Below are 16,580 nucleotides of genomic sequence, written 5' to 3' on the forward strand. Positions count from 1 at the left end.
TTTCATCCATTCTAATGTTTTAGTAATCTTGGAATATTTCAGTAATATTTTTTAGCCCTCTGATTACTTCGAACATTAATAAAAAAATATTTTAAAATTTCAAAAGTTAAACATTTATGATAAGATGCTAATGTTATGATTCAGAGATTAAAACCATGGATATTTGTTAGTTTCAGTAGGGTGTAGAAATAAGGCCCACATATTGAATTTGAATAAAATCATTTCTACATTAACTCAACTACAAAAAATCTTGAATTTAATTTATTAATTTCTCTAAATAACATCATTAACACAAGATAAATGATATCTTTGTTAAGAATTACCACTGTAAATAGAGACCACCACCACCACTGCCACTACCACCACTACCACCAATAACGGTGAGAATGGAAGAATAACGATTAAACATTAACAAGAATACAAAAGATGTTAACAAATGGAGAAGCCTACCTCTACTTTGATGTCGGCTTGGGGTGAAGCACCTGATGAGCTACCTGTGTTAGCAGGACTGATGTTACGAGGAGGCGGATGTGTGGCAGGGTTCCATGTAGGAGCATTCACAATGGGAGGTGTGGAATGCAATGTAGGATAAGTATTAACAGCAGTTTGATCCCTCACAGTGGCACTGATGCTTCCAGGAGCTGGACTTGATGAACCAACAACTGGACCTTGGAATGCAGCTGAAAATATAAAGATTTGTTTTAGGACCTAGATTTAGCAATCATAAAAAACTACAATGCAAAGAAGACTATCAACAAGCAAAATCTCGATAAGTTAATGCAAAAAAACTCTGTTGCTTTTTATGTGTTAGTGGAACATCTCTGCAATTCCTTGACAGAGAGTTCAAGTCAAATATACAAGTAACAGTTGGACAGTATCAGCCACAAGATTATCTCTAGTTATGGTTGGCTACTTTTTCTGATAAGCTTTTCTTTTACTTGACTTTTAAATTTTTGGCTGTTAATTTGACTTGTATTTACAGTAGAAATTTTTACAATTGCATACTCTATATTAAGCCAAACCAATTTATAATGGTAAAATGATTAACTGCTACCTACAAAGAGCTAACGAAATGTTTTGAAAACAGACTAGTGGCAACTGTAAGTGAATGGTGGTGGAGGATGTCCAATGAGTTGTTTAGGTTATTGGTAACGTCAGAACTGATGCCACTAAAGCAAATCAATAAAATTAAAATGGGCATGAAAATGTCTGAATGAAGTTGCCCCAAGAGACTCTATCCTAAAGAGACTAGAATGGACTTTTGCCAATTCTTGTCAATAAAAAGACACAAAGTTATAAAGCAATTTATTGGCTAACTTAAAACTTCCATCCAGAAGGAAATTCTATAAGAAAGAATTGTCAGCGATTCTGTCAGTTCTTTAACAATGTTTTGGAAGAAAGTTTATTGAACCTTATCTTTGGTCGAAATAGAAGTAAGTAGGTAATGGATTGAAAAGTGACTTTTCATATGTTCACTCCAGATGCAATCAATATTTTGGCAAGCTTTAAGGTTGTTAAATCTCAAAAATTTGACTGATACTACAGATAAGATGTAAGATATCATTGTTACTAAACACTACAGGAATGGTTTCAAATCAGTTATTCTGAATAGAAACTCATTATTGTATAAACAAATTTCTTACTCAATCTCAGGGAATAAAATGGAACAATAATCTTGTAACACATTTATTTAGCGGAAATGATGATATATAAAGATACCTTATCTTCCTTTTTATGATTATCCTGTGAAGCAGCTTGAACTGGACAAATATATTCAAATGACACCATTTTATCAATCTAAATTGCCATAATTCACTCTAAATTACTTTATTTTATTTTGTGTTCGTAGCACTTAACTAATAATATACTAAGATGTCCAGCGCTGATGAACTAGCTTCACTATATCTTAGGACAAACTGGGCTTCATTAATTTAATGAAACTCAAGTTAGACAAAGTAACATTTATATAGCTGTTGTGTTTCTCAAACCAACTATCATTCAGCAGCCTTTTTTTTAAATTTTGAGACATAGTCTTGTACAAAGAATCAATTTATCTGTCTATCTATCAATTGCTCTCTCTCTCTCTCTCACCACACACATCTATGATCGGTTTTGTATAGTTTTCTTCAACCAAATTCACTTGCAAGGCAATTGCTGGCCTGGGGCTACAGAAAATACTTACCCAAGGCGCCATGCAGTGGGAATGAACTCAAAACTGCATGACTGCAACTCAAACTTTTATATGCTTGTCCAGAAAACAAATAGCAGACTTAGTAAATACTACACAGTTTACTAACTCATTATACATATAGTTACTCTCTTTTATTCTTTTACTTGTTTCAGTCATGTGACTGTGGCCATGCTGAAGCACCGCCTTTAGTCGAGCAAATCGACTCCAGGACTTATTCTTTGTAAGCCTAGTACTTATTCTATCGGTCTCTTTTGCCGAACTGCTAAGTTACGGGAACGTAAACACACCAGCATCGGTTGTCAAGCAATGGTGGGGGGGACAAACACAGAAACACAAACACATACACACACATACATATATATATATATATATATTATATATATATATATTATATATATATATATACATATATACGACGGGCTTCTTTCAGTTTCCGTCTACCAAATCCACTCACAAGAATTTGGTCGGCCCGAGGCTATAGTAGAAGACACTTGCCCAAGGTGCCATGCAGTGGAACTGAATCCAGAACCGTGTGGTTGGTAAACAAGCTACTTACCACACAGCCGCTCCTATGCCTAGTTAGGGTATCTAGCTCTAAACAAACCTGATATACATTAATTGAACCCATTTAATCCCCGCAGGTATGACAAAACATTAAATACGATAATAACAGAGTTACTGTTTTGTAACCATCACACAGAATTTTAGTGTATAACAAATTATTGAAGAATGTAACAAATAAAAAAAAAATGATGTACATTTAATGTAGGTGTTCAAACTTCAAGCATAATTTGGTTACAATAAAGGCATGGAAACTTTGAAATTTCCTAATGTTGAATTGAAATTGCAACGGATACTTTTGTGTTGAACATCAAAATAATAGGAATTAGATATTAAAGTATCAAGGAATTCTATTTCATAGATATATTCTATAGAATAATGGTTTTAAAATATTCCTACTTATATCTGTTTATGATTATGTAAAATTTTAAGGTGAAATTAATAATCTTTAGTTGTTAATTGAGACTCCATACCATTCCTTACTTGGTTCTAAACACCTCAATATGAGAATTAGAAACCACTTCTTAAGCAAATTTCTGTAATATTCATTGTTAAAAACCTGACACTTAACGTTGTTTTTTAGCTGATTGTTTCCAAAAAATATCGTTAATGTGGAACTTGAACTGCAAAACTGCAGAGGCTAGATGATGGCTAAATCAGTGGAATACGGTGAGTAAATGTATAAGGATGTCAAAAAAAAAAAAAAAAAAAAAAAAAAAACAACAGAAAAAGCTTCCACTTTGAGCAGGTGTTAATACAGAAGATTGTTATATTTCACAAAACCTGAGATTGATGATGATAGATATTGTATTTGTGTTATATGCAGAGAAAACAAGGAGAAACTTCTGGATTAGAAATATTTAATTAGGAAAACAAAAATGCAGCAAGAATGGAAGGTGATAATAGCTTGTTATCTCAAATACAGAGGAGCTGCTTAGAAAATACAAACAATAAAAAAAAACATGAAAATGCATATGATTATACACACACACATGCAGGTATGGTTGTGTGGTATATGAAGATATACCACATGTGTGGTATATAAAGATGAAGGCGGCGAGCTGGCAGAAATGTTAGCACGCTGGGCGAAATGCTTAGCGGTATTTCGTCTGCCGTTACGTTCTGAGTTCAAATTCCGCCGAGGTCGACTTTGCCTTTTATCCTTTCGGGGTTGATAAATTAAGTGCCAGTTATGCACTGGGGGTCGATGTAATCAACTTAATCCGTTTGTCTGTCCTTGTTTGTCCCCTCTGTGTTTAGCCCCTTGAGGGTAGTAAAGAAATAGGTATTTCGTCTGCCATTACGTTCTGAGTTCAAATTCCGCCGAGGTCAACTTTGCCTTTCATCCTTTCGGGGTCGATAAATTAAGTACCAGTTACGCACTGCGGTCGATGTAATCGACTTAATCCGTTTGTCTGTCCTTGTTTGTCCCCTCTGTGTTTAGCCCCTTGTGGGTAGTAAAGAAATAGGTATATGAAGATATAACTGCATAGTAAAGAGACTCCCTTCTCAGTGTCACATGGGAACATATCAGAAGAAACTTACCTAAGGTGCCACTGTGTGGCGTCGTGGGCAAGCTTCTGATATTATAACCCCAAGCTGACTAAATTCAATAGATGGAAACTGAAAGAAGCCTGTCTCTTTTTCTCTGTACATACAAACTCCCACCACACACATAAACATATTTGTAAGTATGGACATGCGTGTGTCTGTGTGTCCGTGGGTGTTACAGGCTAATAATGCTTTCTTTTGATGATAATGTATTAAAACAAAATTAGAAAACATTTAATATTAATAAGATAAGGGGAAAAAAATGTTTGCCAGCAAAGAAACTGTTTTACTTGTATTTATTGTGGAATTCCATTGTTTTGAGATTAAATTGCTTGTCATCTCTTAAAACACAATTAAATGAATAACAGTTGTAAAACTATGGAGCATTTAAATCAGTCGAGGTTCTTGCTCAAGTGAAAGACAGAGAAAGTGCTGCTTTTCTTCAAGAAAGTTATCAAACCTGAACTACTACTACTACCACTACCATAACCACCACCACCACCTCTACTACTACTGCTGCTGCTACTACTACTACTACTACTACTACTACTACCATAACCATCACCACGACTACTACCTCTACTACTTCTACTTCTACTACTACTACTGTTGCTGCTGCCGCCACACACACACACACCTGCTTTTCTAAGGTCAGTAGGGCTACCATCTGTATCATCCTAACTGTGAGTATGACTCTTCTGTGGAAGTCTAATCTGAGTCTTCTTTTGTTGCCATGACTTTAAATCTCTACCAATTCATGATTCCAAATTCCATCAACATATTGCATCTTATAATAATAATTCCACAGCCATGGCTTTTTGTATACTTCATTTGTATACTTAAAAAAATCTCCACGTATATAAGATCCAGTTATATTTGTTTAAGCAATTGTAAATTGTCTCATCTGCAGACAGTGACTAAAAGTATACTCTCTCTTTTACTTGTTTCAGTCATTTGACTGCAGCCATGCTGGAGCACCGCCTTTAGTCGATCAAATCGACCCTGGGACTTATTCTTTGTAAGCCCAGTACTTATTCTATCGGTCTCTTTTGCCGAACCACTAAGTGACGGGGACATAAACACACCAGCATCGGTTGTCAAGCAATGCTAGGGGGACAAACACACACACACACACACATATATATATATATATACGACAGGCTTCTTTCAGTTTCCGTCTACCAAATCCACTCACAAGGCATTGGTCGGCCCGGGGTTATAGCAAAAGACACTTGCCCAAGATGCCACGCAGTGGGACTGAACCCGGAACCATGTGGTTAGTAAACAAGCTACTTACCACACAGCCACTCCTGCGCCTATACATGTATTAAAGCGCTACTAATAGTTTCATATATTGAGAAAACTCAAACATATTCTTCAGGCGCAAACCACACATCATAACGAACTATGAAACTATTAGTAGCACTTTAATACATGTATTGTGTCCTTTAAATAATGTTTATCTATCATCAGATGGAGTACTTTTTTTGTTGAATTTTCTTCTTCTTCTTCTTCTTACAGCATTCACCCGGAGTGGGTTGAGCTGGCTTCATTCATCCTCAACGCTGCATCTCTCACAAACGCCGACCAGGCCTGGCAATTTGAGGCTAACGACCGCGTGATCTCCAACCACTCCTTATTCCAGCGGCGAACACCGTAGATATGGGGGCCTAGATTGGGTTCCAGATCAGCCTTGACTGTCGTCAGCCAGGTTTTTTGTTGTCCACCACATTGCTTTCGCCAACCCTGATTTGGGAGCTGGGGCAATTGCTTCGTAGATGAATTCTCCTGGTTGACGACGGATGTGTTCAGGGATGTTGAATTTTCTATCACGGCTCAGTATATTATATATATTATTTAAAACATTTTGATTAAGCTCCCATGCATCTCTGAAAGGATGAAAGGCAAAGTCAACCTTGGCGGAATTTGAACTTAGAATCTAAAGACAGATGAAATACCAATTAGCATTTAGCCTTGCATGCTAATGATTCTGCCAGCTCACCACTCTATGAACAGATGAAAACAGTGAGTGATACTTTTGCCCATTATAGAATTTGAAATAATGTGTGCCATACTATAGATATAAAATTCTATATAAACCATGTGTGTGATTCTATTTCATTTATACCTCTAACGCAATTGAGAAAATTATAAATATCATAATTCCTGCCTGCTCTCCTGCGCCTCAAAGTCAAAAAGGCAGATCACAAATTGATAAAACATCAAAATATTGACTCTGTTTATTGCTCTGGTAAGTGGGTTGAATGAATTTTTATCTTTATAAATACATAACTACAGATATAATATATGCAGAGATGGGAAATACAAAATATCAAACTGAAGTGTGGGGTACCATGGATGGGGGTACTTGAAGAACGAAGGCAATTGTGTGAATAAGAATAGAGATTTTGCAGGTTTTAAGAGAGAGAGAGAGAGAGAGAGAGAGAGAGATTTCAGTACAATCTAATGGAAATGATGATGGTAAAAAGTTACTATTGTATTTATATTTCTTTGGGGGCTGTAGGCTCCAAAGCTATCATGAAGCAGAAGTGGTAGAAGAATGGAAAGCAGCACTAAGATATATATATGAAGCCACAAGTAGAGATTTTAACAATAAAAACTGTTTTGTATTCTTGTGTGTTTGTTTACTCAGCTGCTGTATAGTCTGAGGTCATGCAAGCCAAGCCATATAAAAAAAAGGCAAGGAAGAAAATAACTGAATGAAAAGTTGCTGATATATATTTTTTTAATATTTTGAGTTTCTGCTTGGGAGAGTGTTTCGTAAAATGAGAGTTCAGAAAGGAATAATAAGATGAGTACGGGGTTGATCTATACAGAGCAAGGATCCGTGTGATTCAGTTGAGAAAACCAGCATGAAACATGTTTGCAAAGATTTATATATAAATGATAATAGTATCTAACAAGGTTTTAGAATTTTTTCACAAAGATGTTCAACCTGCTTGTGTATATAGAGACCTTTCCGAAATACATGTAGGTACATGTTTATTATAAATCAGGAATATGCCTTATATCTCCCATGTAGTGTCTCTGATAGTGGTTCAGTATCTGATATAAAAATCTAGTTTTCAACTGTTGTTATTCATCTTGCTTCTATTAAAACAAACAAAAGAGCTACAGTTCCACGGGAGGAATGATAGTAAATGGATTACCAAGTAAATACTCTACAAGAAGAAAGCAAATATTCCTACCTGGATTTGCTACCCACTCTTGGAGTGCTTTTTGTAAACGTCTAACATGCAGAGGTTTACTTGCCATGCCTACCAGAGCCATAATCTCAAGAAATTCTTCCTCTCCAGCTTCACACAATTGTTGAACATCATCTCCTCCTGAAAATAGAGAGAAAGCTTCTTATCATTTTTAAGAGACAAAAATTGATTGTTATGGAAAAAAAAAAAAATATGGTGAGATAATTTTGTTTGTTTTACAACACAATGTAAAATAATAGAAAGCAATCAAATGATAAAAAAAAAAGGCAAAACAATCAAAAGATTATAAGATTCAATCTGAATGGAATATTGGGAGATCAATAAACATTCTGAATTATTTATTGAAACTTTTTCCTAACTGGTAAATTCACATTGCTTTTGCAAGGTTTTCCCTTTGTTTTTAATTTTTTTTCTTCTAATTTTTAGATATTCACACAGCTTTCTTGTTTGTACATTATACAAGTGAGAAAAAGTAAATATAAATAAAAATTATATATAAAAAATTCAAAAATAGTAAGAGAAAATATTTAATAATATCAATTCTAATTGTATGATATAACTTCTTTTTCTAAAGAGACAAAAGGAAGAAGTACAGTTATTGATATTAGACATTTAACACTTTTATTATTTAAATATTGACTCTAGAATAATTCACAGTATTTATAAAATCTTTTGTACTGTCAAAACTGTTTGAATTTTTAATGTAAAGTTACTTCACTACAACACTAGTAGCTTTTTATTCAAGTCAAAACATGAATAGTTTAAAAACAAAACAAAATCAAGGTAAAAGTTCTGTTTTAAAAGAAAACTATTCCAACAAAACTTGCCATCAATATTAGTAATAAAATGAAACAGAAGCAAATAAGCACCTGATATGAAATGTAAATTAATAAAAACTAAACCGATACCTAAGCCTTTATATCTTTTGCAAGACAACATTTGAAAACATTTAAGAAAAATCAAACTTATATGTTATCAAACTAAAACGTGTATTGAACTCTACATCTAAAGAACATGCACTTCCAGTAGTTTTATGTTATTTTTCTGCTGACAATTCTTTTTCATTTTCTTTCAAAGTGTGGATATCTTCATTCTATTTCTAAAACAACACAAAAGATTTCAATGATAGAGAAAATATGCTTTTTAAATACTTCAATAGAATTATTATTTCATAGAAGCATGAAATGCAGAGTGGAAGCTGTGTTTTCTTTTTTCTTTTTCTTTTTTTTTATTTTTACTTTTTCCTTTTTTTTTAATATTTATTTATTTATTTATTTAAAAAGTGAATTTTAATTCAAGCTATTTGCCTTCAGGTTAGTGAAGTCTAAAGAGGAGTCTCACCAAACCAACAGATAATGAGCAGTTAAAAATATTCCATACTTGGCGAACCAATATTTGAAAAGAATATAAAATGTATAAAATGACAGTTATAAAAATGGAATTAAAGAAAAAGTATTAAATTAACAACAACAAAAAAAAAGTAAATCCCCTCACTATATATATTTTTTTTTCTCTGTGTTTTGCTCTTATCAAATATTTTGTATTGAAAGTTTTTATTTTATTTAAGCAGTTTGAAAAGAATATTCTTTTAGCTTGTAAAAAAAAAAGTCTTATTTAGGAAAGATTTATGCTGTATTTTATAGCACATCCAGGTTCAGTTGAAGTACATGTACATTAAATAGAGGAAAATATAGAGAACTGAAATTAAAGAGATTAAATCGCAAGAAAATATTATAGGTGGAATATCAGTGTAGGAACCAACTGCATGATGGACAAAAAAAGCATAAACAACAATGGCAAAACAAAAATATGCTAAACTAAAATAAAAAAAATAAAAAAAAAAAAAGGAAAAAAAGATACTATTAGAGAATTAGACTTGAACTTCATCTATGAAATTTTGCTTTTGGAAAGTAACATCGAGAATACTGTCAAGAATAATGGAAATAGAATTATATGTTTAGGCTTCAGTTTATTTTTTGAAGTTTAGAAATACTTTAAAAAAAAAAACCTTAATGAACTAAAGACTTTAAAGAGAACTTCCAAACCGACACTTACTGTACCCAAGAAAAATACATTGGAAAATAGATAGAAATCTGCAAAAATGAGCCATTTCTTTTTCCTTCCTTTTTTTTTTTTTTTTTTACTTTAACCGCCCCCCCCCCCCCCACCTTTGTATGCACTCAAGATGCCATGAGGCAACTTCAGATTTTTCTATTGCTACGAAGAAGTAAAATGTTCTTGAAGAAAATCTTGAAATGAAACCTTCGACATATCAGTAGTAGTAGTAGTAGTTTTCATATTGCAACCACAAACATGAATATTTACATTGTTATCTACGTAAAGACTAAGCCAACCCATCTATGTAATGACAAACACTCAGCTTAGAAAATACAGAAAGATAATGCAATAATTACACTGCACTGCACAATTAAGATAAGGAAACGTTATTGGTGTTTCACACTGTCCTTTCCATCAATAAGTCCAACTGTGAAAGTATGAGTGAAAGCCATTTTTATCAGCCAAGCAAACTGAGGTGAGGAGGGTTATGTACCTTGCCTATGAAAACCCCCACAAAGTTAGTTGTAAATTCAGGACTCCAGGTCGACCGTATGCAAATCTTCAAAATATTGAATGTTACTACTATATGAATAATCAGTGGAGGCGCAATGGCCCAGTGGTTAGGGCAGCGGACTCGTGGTTTCGATTCCCAGACCGGGCGTTGTGAGTGTTTATTGAGCGAAAACACCTAAAGCTCCACAAGGCTCCGGCAGGGGATGGTGGTGATCCCTGCTGTACTCTTTCACCACAACTTTCTCTCACTCTTACTTCCTGTTTCTGTTGTACCTGTATTTCAATGGGCCGGACTTGTCACTCTCTGTGTCACGTTGAATATCCCCGAGAACTACGTTAAGGGTACATATGTCTGTGGAGTGCTCAGCCACTTACACGTTAATTTCACGAGCAGGCTGTTCCGTTGATCGGATCAACCGGAACCCTTGTCGTCGTAACCGACGGAGTGCTCCCCTCCCCTATATGAATAATCACTAGAATTAGTAAGAGACTGTCTACACCAATATAAAGCCATTAGGGGGAAAAAAGCTGCTAAAGAGATATATGCCTGTTACTGCTAGATCTCACAACATGTAATCATAGACTTCTTTTGCTGTTGTTTCTTGTTAGAAATTCTGTTGGTTAATATTTAAAGAACTCTTACATAGTCCATGATTTTTCTCTTTGAAAGTGCATGTGTCTCAATGCGAACTTTCAGCTACCTATGTGTAAAACTATGTCTTTTAAAATTTTAACTTGTTTGCCAATACATACATATATAGATTTTTCTCATTTTGCTCTCTCTCTCTCTCTCATATATATTTATGGAGGCGCAATGGCCCAGTGGTTAGGGCAGCAGACTCGTGGTCGTAGGATCGCGGTTTCGATTCCCAGACCGGGCGTTGTGAGTGTTTATTGAGCGAAAACACCTAAAAGCTCCACAAGGCTCCGGCAGGGGGTGGTGCTGTACTCTTTCACCGCTCTTTCTTCTGTTGGCCTGCTCACTTAGCTAGTGGGGTGGCGTCATTCGAAGGCTAAAACAATGCGAACGCATTGTGACCAGCGATGTGTAACAACATCTGATAGTCTGGTTGGTCATGTGATCATGTGATATATATATATATATATATATATAGCTGCCTAACGATAACTGGCTATATGCAATTTTTCGTTTGAACAGATACAAGTATAACAGAATAAAAATACAAACAGGCAAACAACTGGTACCAGGGTAGATTATGACATTTATATATTTAAACATGAGGTCTGAGTTATTTCAAAAGTATAGATAGATCATAAGAGGAAGAATGTGCAGATAGTCTCTAACCAACTGCTTAGATGTTACCAATATAAATTCCATTTATTCTGAATCTCTTTTAATCTAATCCCACAGGGCAGTTTCCTTAACCCTCTAACATTCACATTATTCTGTCAAATGCAATGCTTTATTTATTCACATTGTTTAGAATTTATCCTGCATCAGCTCATAGCTTTGAAATCTCAATGACGTGATTGTTTATTTCTAGAATGACATTGTAGGGTAGGTAAGAGAGACTGGATTTGGCCAATTTGAACTTAAAACAGCTAGGATATTTGAGCCAGATATAACTGGTTTAAATGCTAAAGGGTTAATGATAGCTATTTTGAATTAGAACCAAATTTTCTTAGGTCTCTCCTTTTTTCTGAGATTACAATTAAAATATCATCTCTAAGTACATCACCTATCAAATTTCCATAAAATTTAAGACTCTTCTCAATTTTCTTCGCATTTGTTTCAGCTATTTGGTAACATTTTAAAAGTTTAATGGAAAAAGTTAGTAAAACTGTTAAGAATTTCTATACCACATAAAACATGTTATGATGCATTAGAATAGAAATATTTAAAAATTCTTCCATTAAATTTTATCAGAACCAACACTAAAAGTTTGGAAGTTTAGAAACAATAGATTTTACCACATAATGCTAGTTATAAAATTATATTTAAGTTCTTTAATTATATTACAGAAAAAGAAATTATCAATCATAAATATAATGGATTAATATTCATTCATTACAAAGATTGAGACTCTATTAGATTATTCTCCTAAAATCAACTAAATTATACATGAGACTTTCTAATGAAAAATACAATTTTCAACTTTTATCCGAAAAATAAATAAATAAAAACAAAAAATATATCTAAGTGCTGAAGAAACTATAAGATATTCATATAAATTGTAATTTCTAAGATATATTTCAAATTACTAGTTTCACTACATTCTCAACATCCAGTACCCAGCCAGCAACAAGTGGGGTACCATTGGTGATTTAACTCATTGTAGCAAACAGTGCTGTTGATATTGTCTTTTATCTTTTACTTGTTTCAGTCATTAGACTGTGGCCATGCTGGGGCACTACCTTGAAGAATTTTTAGTTGAATGAATCAACTCCAGTGCTTAGTTTTTTCTTTGTTTTAAAGCCAGGTACTTACTCTATTGAGTTCTTTTGCTAAACAGCTAAGTCACGGGGATGTTAACACACACACACACACAAATACAGATTTCTTTATTTTTTAGAGTTTTGCCACCCTTTAATTGACCAAATACAGCCTTATTAATGACAAGAACTGAGTTTTCCAAATCGTCCATTTGGAAGAATTTAACTCAGTGGCAGAAACTGTGACAGAAAGATGTCTTATCCAGGGAGCTATCTGTAGTTTGCTTTATTCAGCAGAATCTGGAGACATACACTGGAATCTTGATTTGGAAATGAACTGGATTAGGAGTATCAGCTGTTTCCTGATCTACAAAAATTTCCTTTGCAGTTCAGAATCTGTCTTTATTACATTAGTCAGATTTTCGACAGTACTCAATCCTAGCCACAACTATGTCCATAGTGTATCTCAAAATAAAACAACTGTTCCACAATCACATTAATTATTATCAACTCAGCTATTATCATTGCCAAAGTATCCACAATAACAGCTAAGAACCCTTTCTTTAGCTTCTAAACATTACTTATACTTCACCTTAGTTGCAAAAGCAAATTCCAATGCCTTGGGTGTCAGGTTTACAGTCAGCAATCATATAATTGATCAATTAGCTAATTGTTTGGGTAGGTGAATGCTAATTGGACAAATGGCTTCATGACTATATAACTTTTAATATGGAGTAGCAATGTAAAGATAGGTTTCAGATAAAATTCTACAAAACACACTCACACTCACACCCTAGCTCAGTGGTTATCACCCACTCTTTTTTACCTATGGATCCAATTGATTACTATTTTATTCTGGTGGGTCCCCATAGTCATTCGATGTTTAAAAACTAGTTTTATAGATGCTTTTTTCAAAATTCCTGTTTTGTTTTTCATACATTAACTTGTGTAGGTTGAACTATGTAAAACATTAGAGAAAGAAGCCCAGCTGTTTCTGGCAATAAATACATTTAAATCAAATTTTTTCATGGGACCTTAACATACTGTTGTGGATACAGTTTTGCTTGCACGGACCCCTCACCCAACCCACTCAAATCTTATATGGACCTTCAGGGGTCAAATAGACCTCGATTAAGAACCACTGCTCTTGTATTTGAAATGTGAAGTCACAAACTTGCAATACTAACAGAAAAGGGCCAATATTTTCAAATGAGTAACAATAAAAAATCTGAGTTATTTGAGAAAAGTAAAACAAAATCTTGTTTTTAACATAAGATTAACAGGAAACACAATTTCCGGATTCTCACTGATTATAATTTAATAGCACGATTAATTAATACAATTTTTACTTAGAACAAACTTTATCAGCAATTATCAGTGAAACTTTGTAACAGATCTCAACATTATCTCCTCCCTGATGCAATCAATAACAAAAGGGCTAAGTTACTTCATTCTACAAGTGCACTTGCTAACCCTTAACTGACATAATGACAAATTTCCAGAGAAAGAGGAATTATTAAAGCATCGGATTGCCTTGCAGTATTTGTTCCAGCCCTCCGTGCCCTGAGTACAAATACTGCTGAGGTCAACCTTGCCTTTCATCCATCCTGAGGTTGTTAACCCTTTTTTATGGCAGTTTGTGTTTTTCTAGAAGAAATCAGTCTTGGTCAGAGCTGGAAAGGGATGGGCTGTGCTTGGTCTAAAACAGTCCAAAACACATCATATGCCACAATGATGCTCCTATGAATCCATCAGGAGATGAAAGCTCGAGGCAAAGCAATGAATCACTAGTAACGTTTTGTCTTCTCGAATGGATAACAAGCTCAGGATTTAAACTCATTAACTTTGTAAGCAAAATAGACTCAAGTCTTTGTAGGTAATTTAGTACAATTGTGCAAACAACTTTAACCTTCTTGATTAAATAATAATTTCTCACAAAGGTAAATGATTACAAATTTGTTAAGTGGCATGGCATGGTTAATTGACCCCGAGGGGGATAAAGCAACCACAGTTGCGATTAAACCCAGTGTAGAAGAATATAATAAATAATTCAAGAAATCTAATAAATTAAATATCATCAATGCTCTAATGTAGCTGTCATTCTGTCATCCTTCAATGTAGTAGCAGTAGTAATAGTAGTAGTATTAGTAGTAGTGGTGGTGGTGGTGGTGGTGGTGGTAAGTACAAGAAGCTGTTGTTGTTGTTTCTACCATAGGTGCAACAAGAGTTTAGTCAATTATATTAACCCCCTTCCCCGAACTTAACTGATACTTTATTTTGACAATGATAATAATGAAAATGATAATAATAATAATAATAATAATAATAATAATAATACAAGGAAAAAAAAACAACTAAAGACAAAATTCCAGAGTTGTAAACATCTCAAAAATAAATTTGAACTGATAAAGAAATAGTCAAAGAAATTTCTTTTACAGTAAAATTGAATACAAATCGTTGTGTCGATTTGGTAAAAAGTTCTCTTAACGATTAAATGGCTGCTCAAAAATTAGCTCTACCACTGTATTAACAAGCTATACACTACAACAGCAACAACAACAACAAAAGCCTTCTTTGCTACAGGAAGCCATATCTATAGGCATGCAGGGAGGATAAGTATTGCTAGGTTTAGTTCAGTAAGATTCTGTAGAGAAAACACCAAAATCATTGTAAATCTTATTAAAGATCAGCTTATGATATGGTTTCAGTTATGTAAGTAAAAATCAGAAATTAAATATTAAGAATAAAAAAATAAATAAAACTAATAAAAGTGAGTGGCAGAGTTGATTTGATGGGCCAACTATATGATGTAGAATTAATCTCATTTTGTAAACAACAAACAAAAACACTGTGTCTAAAGCAATTTCGCAGAAATAAGGAACCCTAGCAATTTTTTGAATAAAACATTTTTTCCTTTCATTTTAAGGTAAAATTGAACTCCAGGATTAGAAATTGCAAAGGGACAAGGGAATTGAATTAGAAACTATCTCCTACAGGCAACAGTCAAAAAGGGACAACAGATACGGATAGCGCCAATGAAAATATCGGTTATTTAAAATATCGGCTTAAATGAGAATTAAAATTCTTTTACATATTACTAAGTGACATATTGCAATTCCTGTGAAACTAGCAGCACAAATCAACGAGCATAAATGTTGAAATGTGATTAATTTGTTGAGTAAATAGTTATAAAACAGAATCAAGTAAAAACAAAAACGGAAGGGGAAAAAAAGTAGCAGTTACTTCAATTTTTCCCAGAATAGCAAGATAATTAGTAGCATATAAAATAGCTGGAGAATTACTGGCTTTAAATTTTTGAGAAGGGAGAAGCTAATTGCAGTTCAGCTACTGTATATATTTTTACCAAACATTGTTTTTAGAGGTTATGTTCTGTGCTATGTAAATAAAATAAAATGAAAAAAAAAAAGTCTAGCAAATATGTAAAGAATGAAAGAAATATATTCACAGAAAAGACATCTCGAAGATTCAAAGACATCTTTGTAAATTACTATAATTATTATTTTTTAAAGAATATTTATTTCATTTTATGTATGTGAAATGCATTGACAATAGATACTGTGTACCTGTATTTTAATAAGTATTTGAGTGGAATGCTTTATTTAACTTGCTCCACACCCAGGTGAATTAACACTGGGTGCAGTCAAATATGCACATGCATATGTATGTACATACGTGTGTATGTATATCATGCAAAATCACACAAAAACGTATTCTGCTACCCACCATATTCATCATAGAAGACTTTTATATCCATCATGGAGTAATAAGCTGTTTATATACTTTTATATACACATAGGCGCAGGAGTGGCTGCGTGGTAAGTAGCTTGCCTACCAACCACATGGTTCTGGGTTCAGTCCCACTGCGTAGCATCTTGGGCAAGTGTCTTCTGCTATAGCCTCGGGCCGACCAATGCCTTGTGAGTGGATTTGGTAGACGGAAACTGAAAGAAGCCTTTCGTATATATGTATATGTATGTATGTGTATGTATATGTTTGTGTGTCTGTGTTTGTCCCCCTAGCATTGCTTGACAACCAATGCTGGTGTGTTTACGTCCCCGTCACTA

At 33.9% G+C, this 16,580-nt stretch overlaps 1 protein-coding gene across 10 annotated transcripts in view; it reads right to left on the reverse strand.

Annotated features, from left to right (window-relative positions):
• LOC115220821 (NGFI-A-binding protein 1) overlaps positions 1 to 16,580 on the reverse strand; it is a 256,324-nt gene that overhangs the window by 111,824 nt on the left and 127,920 nt on the right. For all 10 annotated transcript variants that reach the window (XM_036510547.1, XM_036510548.1, XM_029790988.2 and 7 more), the window contains 2 exons: positions 7,513 to 7,650; positions 451 to 680 (listed from right to left, as the gene is read on the reverse strand). In XM_036510547.1, the coding sequence (XP_036366440.1) occupies positions 451 to 680; positions 7,513 to 7,650 (368 nt within the window). The remainder of the gene's footprint in view (positions 1 to 450; positions 681 to 7,512; positions 7,651 to 16,580) is intronic.

Source organism: Octopus sinensis, linkage group LG17, assembly GCF_006345805.1.
Source record: "Octopus sinensis linkage group LG17, ASM634580v1, whole genome shotgun sequence".
NCBI classification, from domain to species: domain Eukaryota; kingdom Metazoa; phylum Mollusca; class Cephalopoda; order Octopoda; family Octopodidae; genus Octopus; species Octopus sinensis.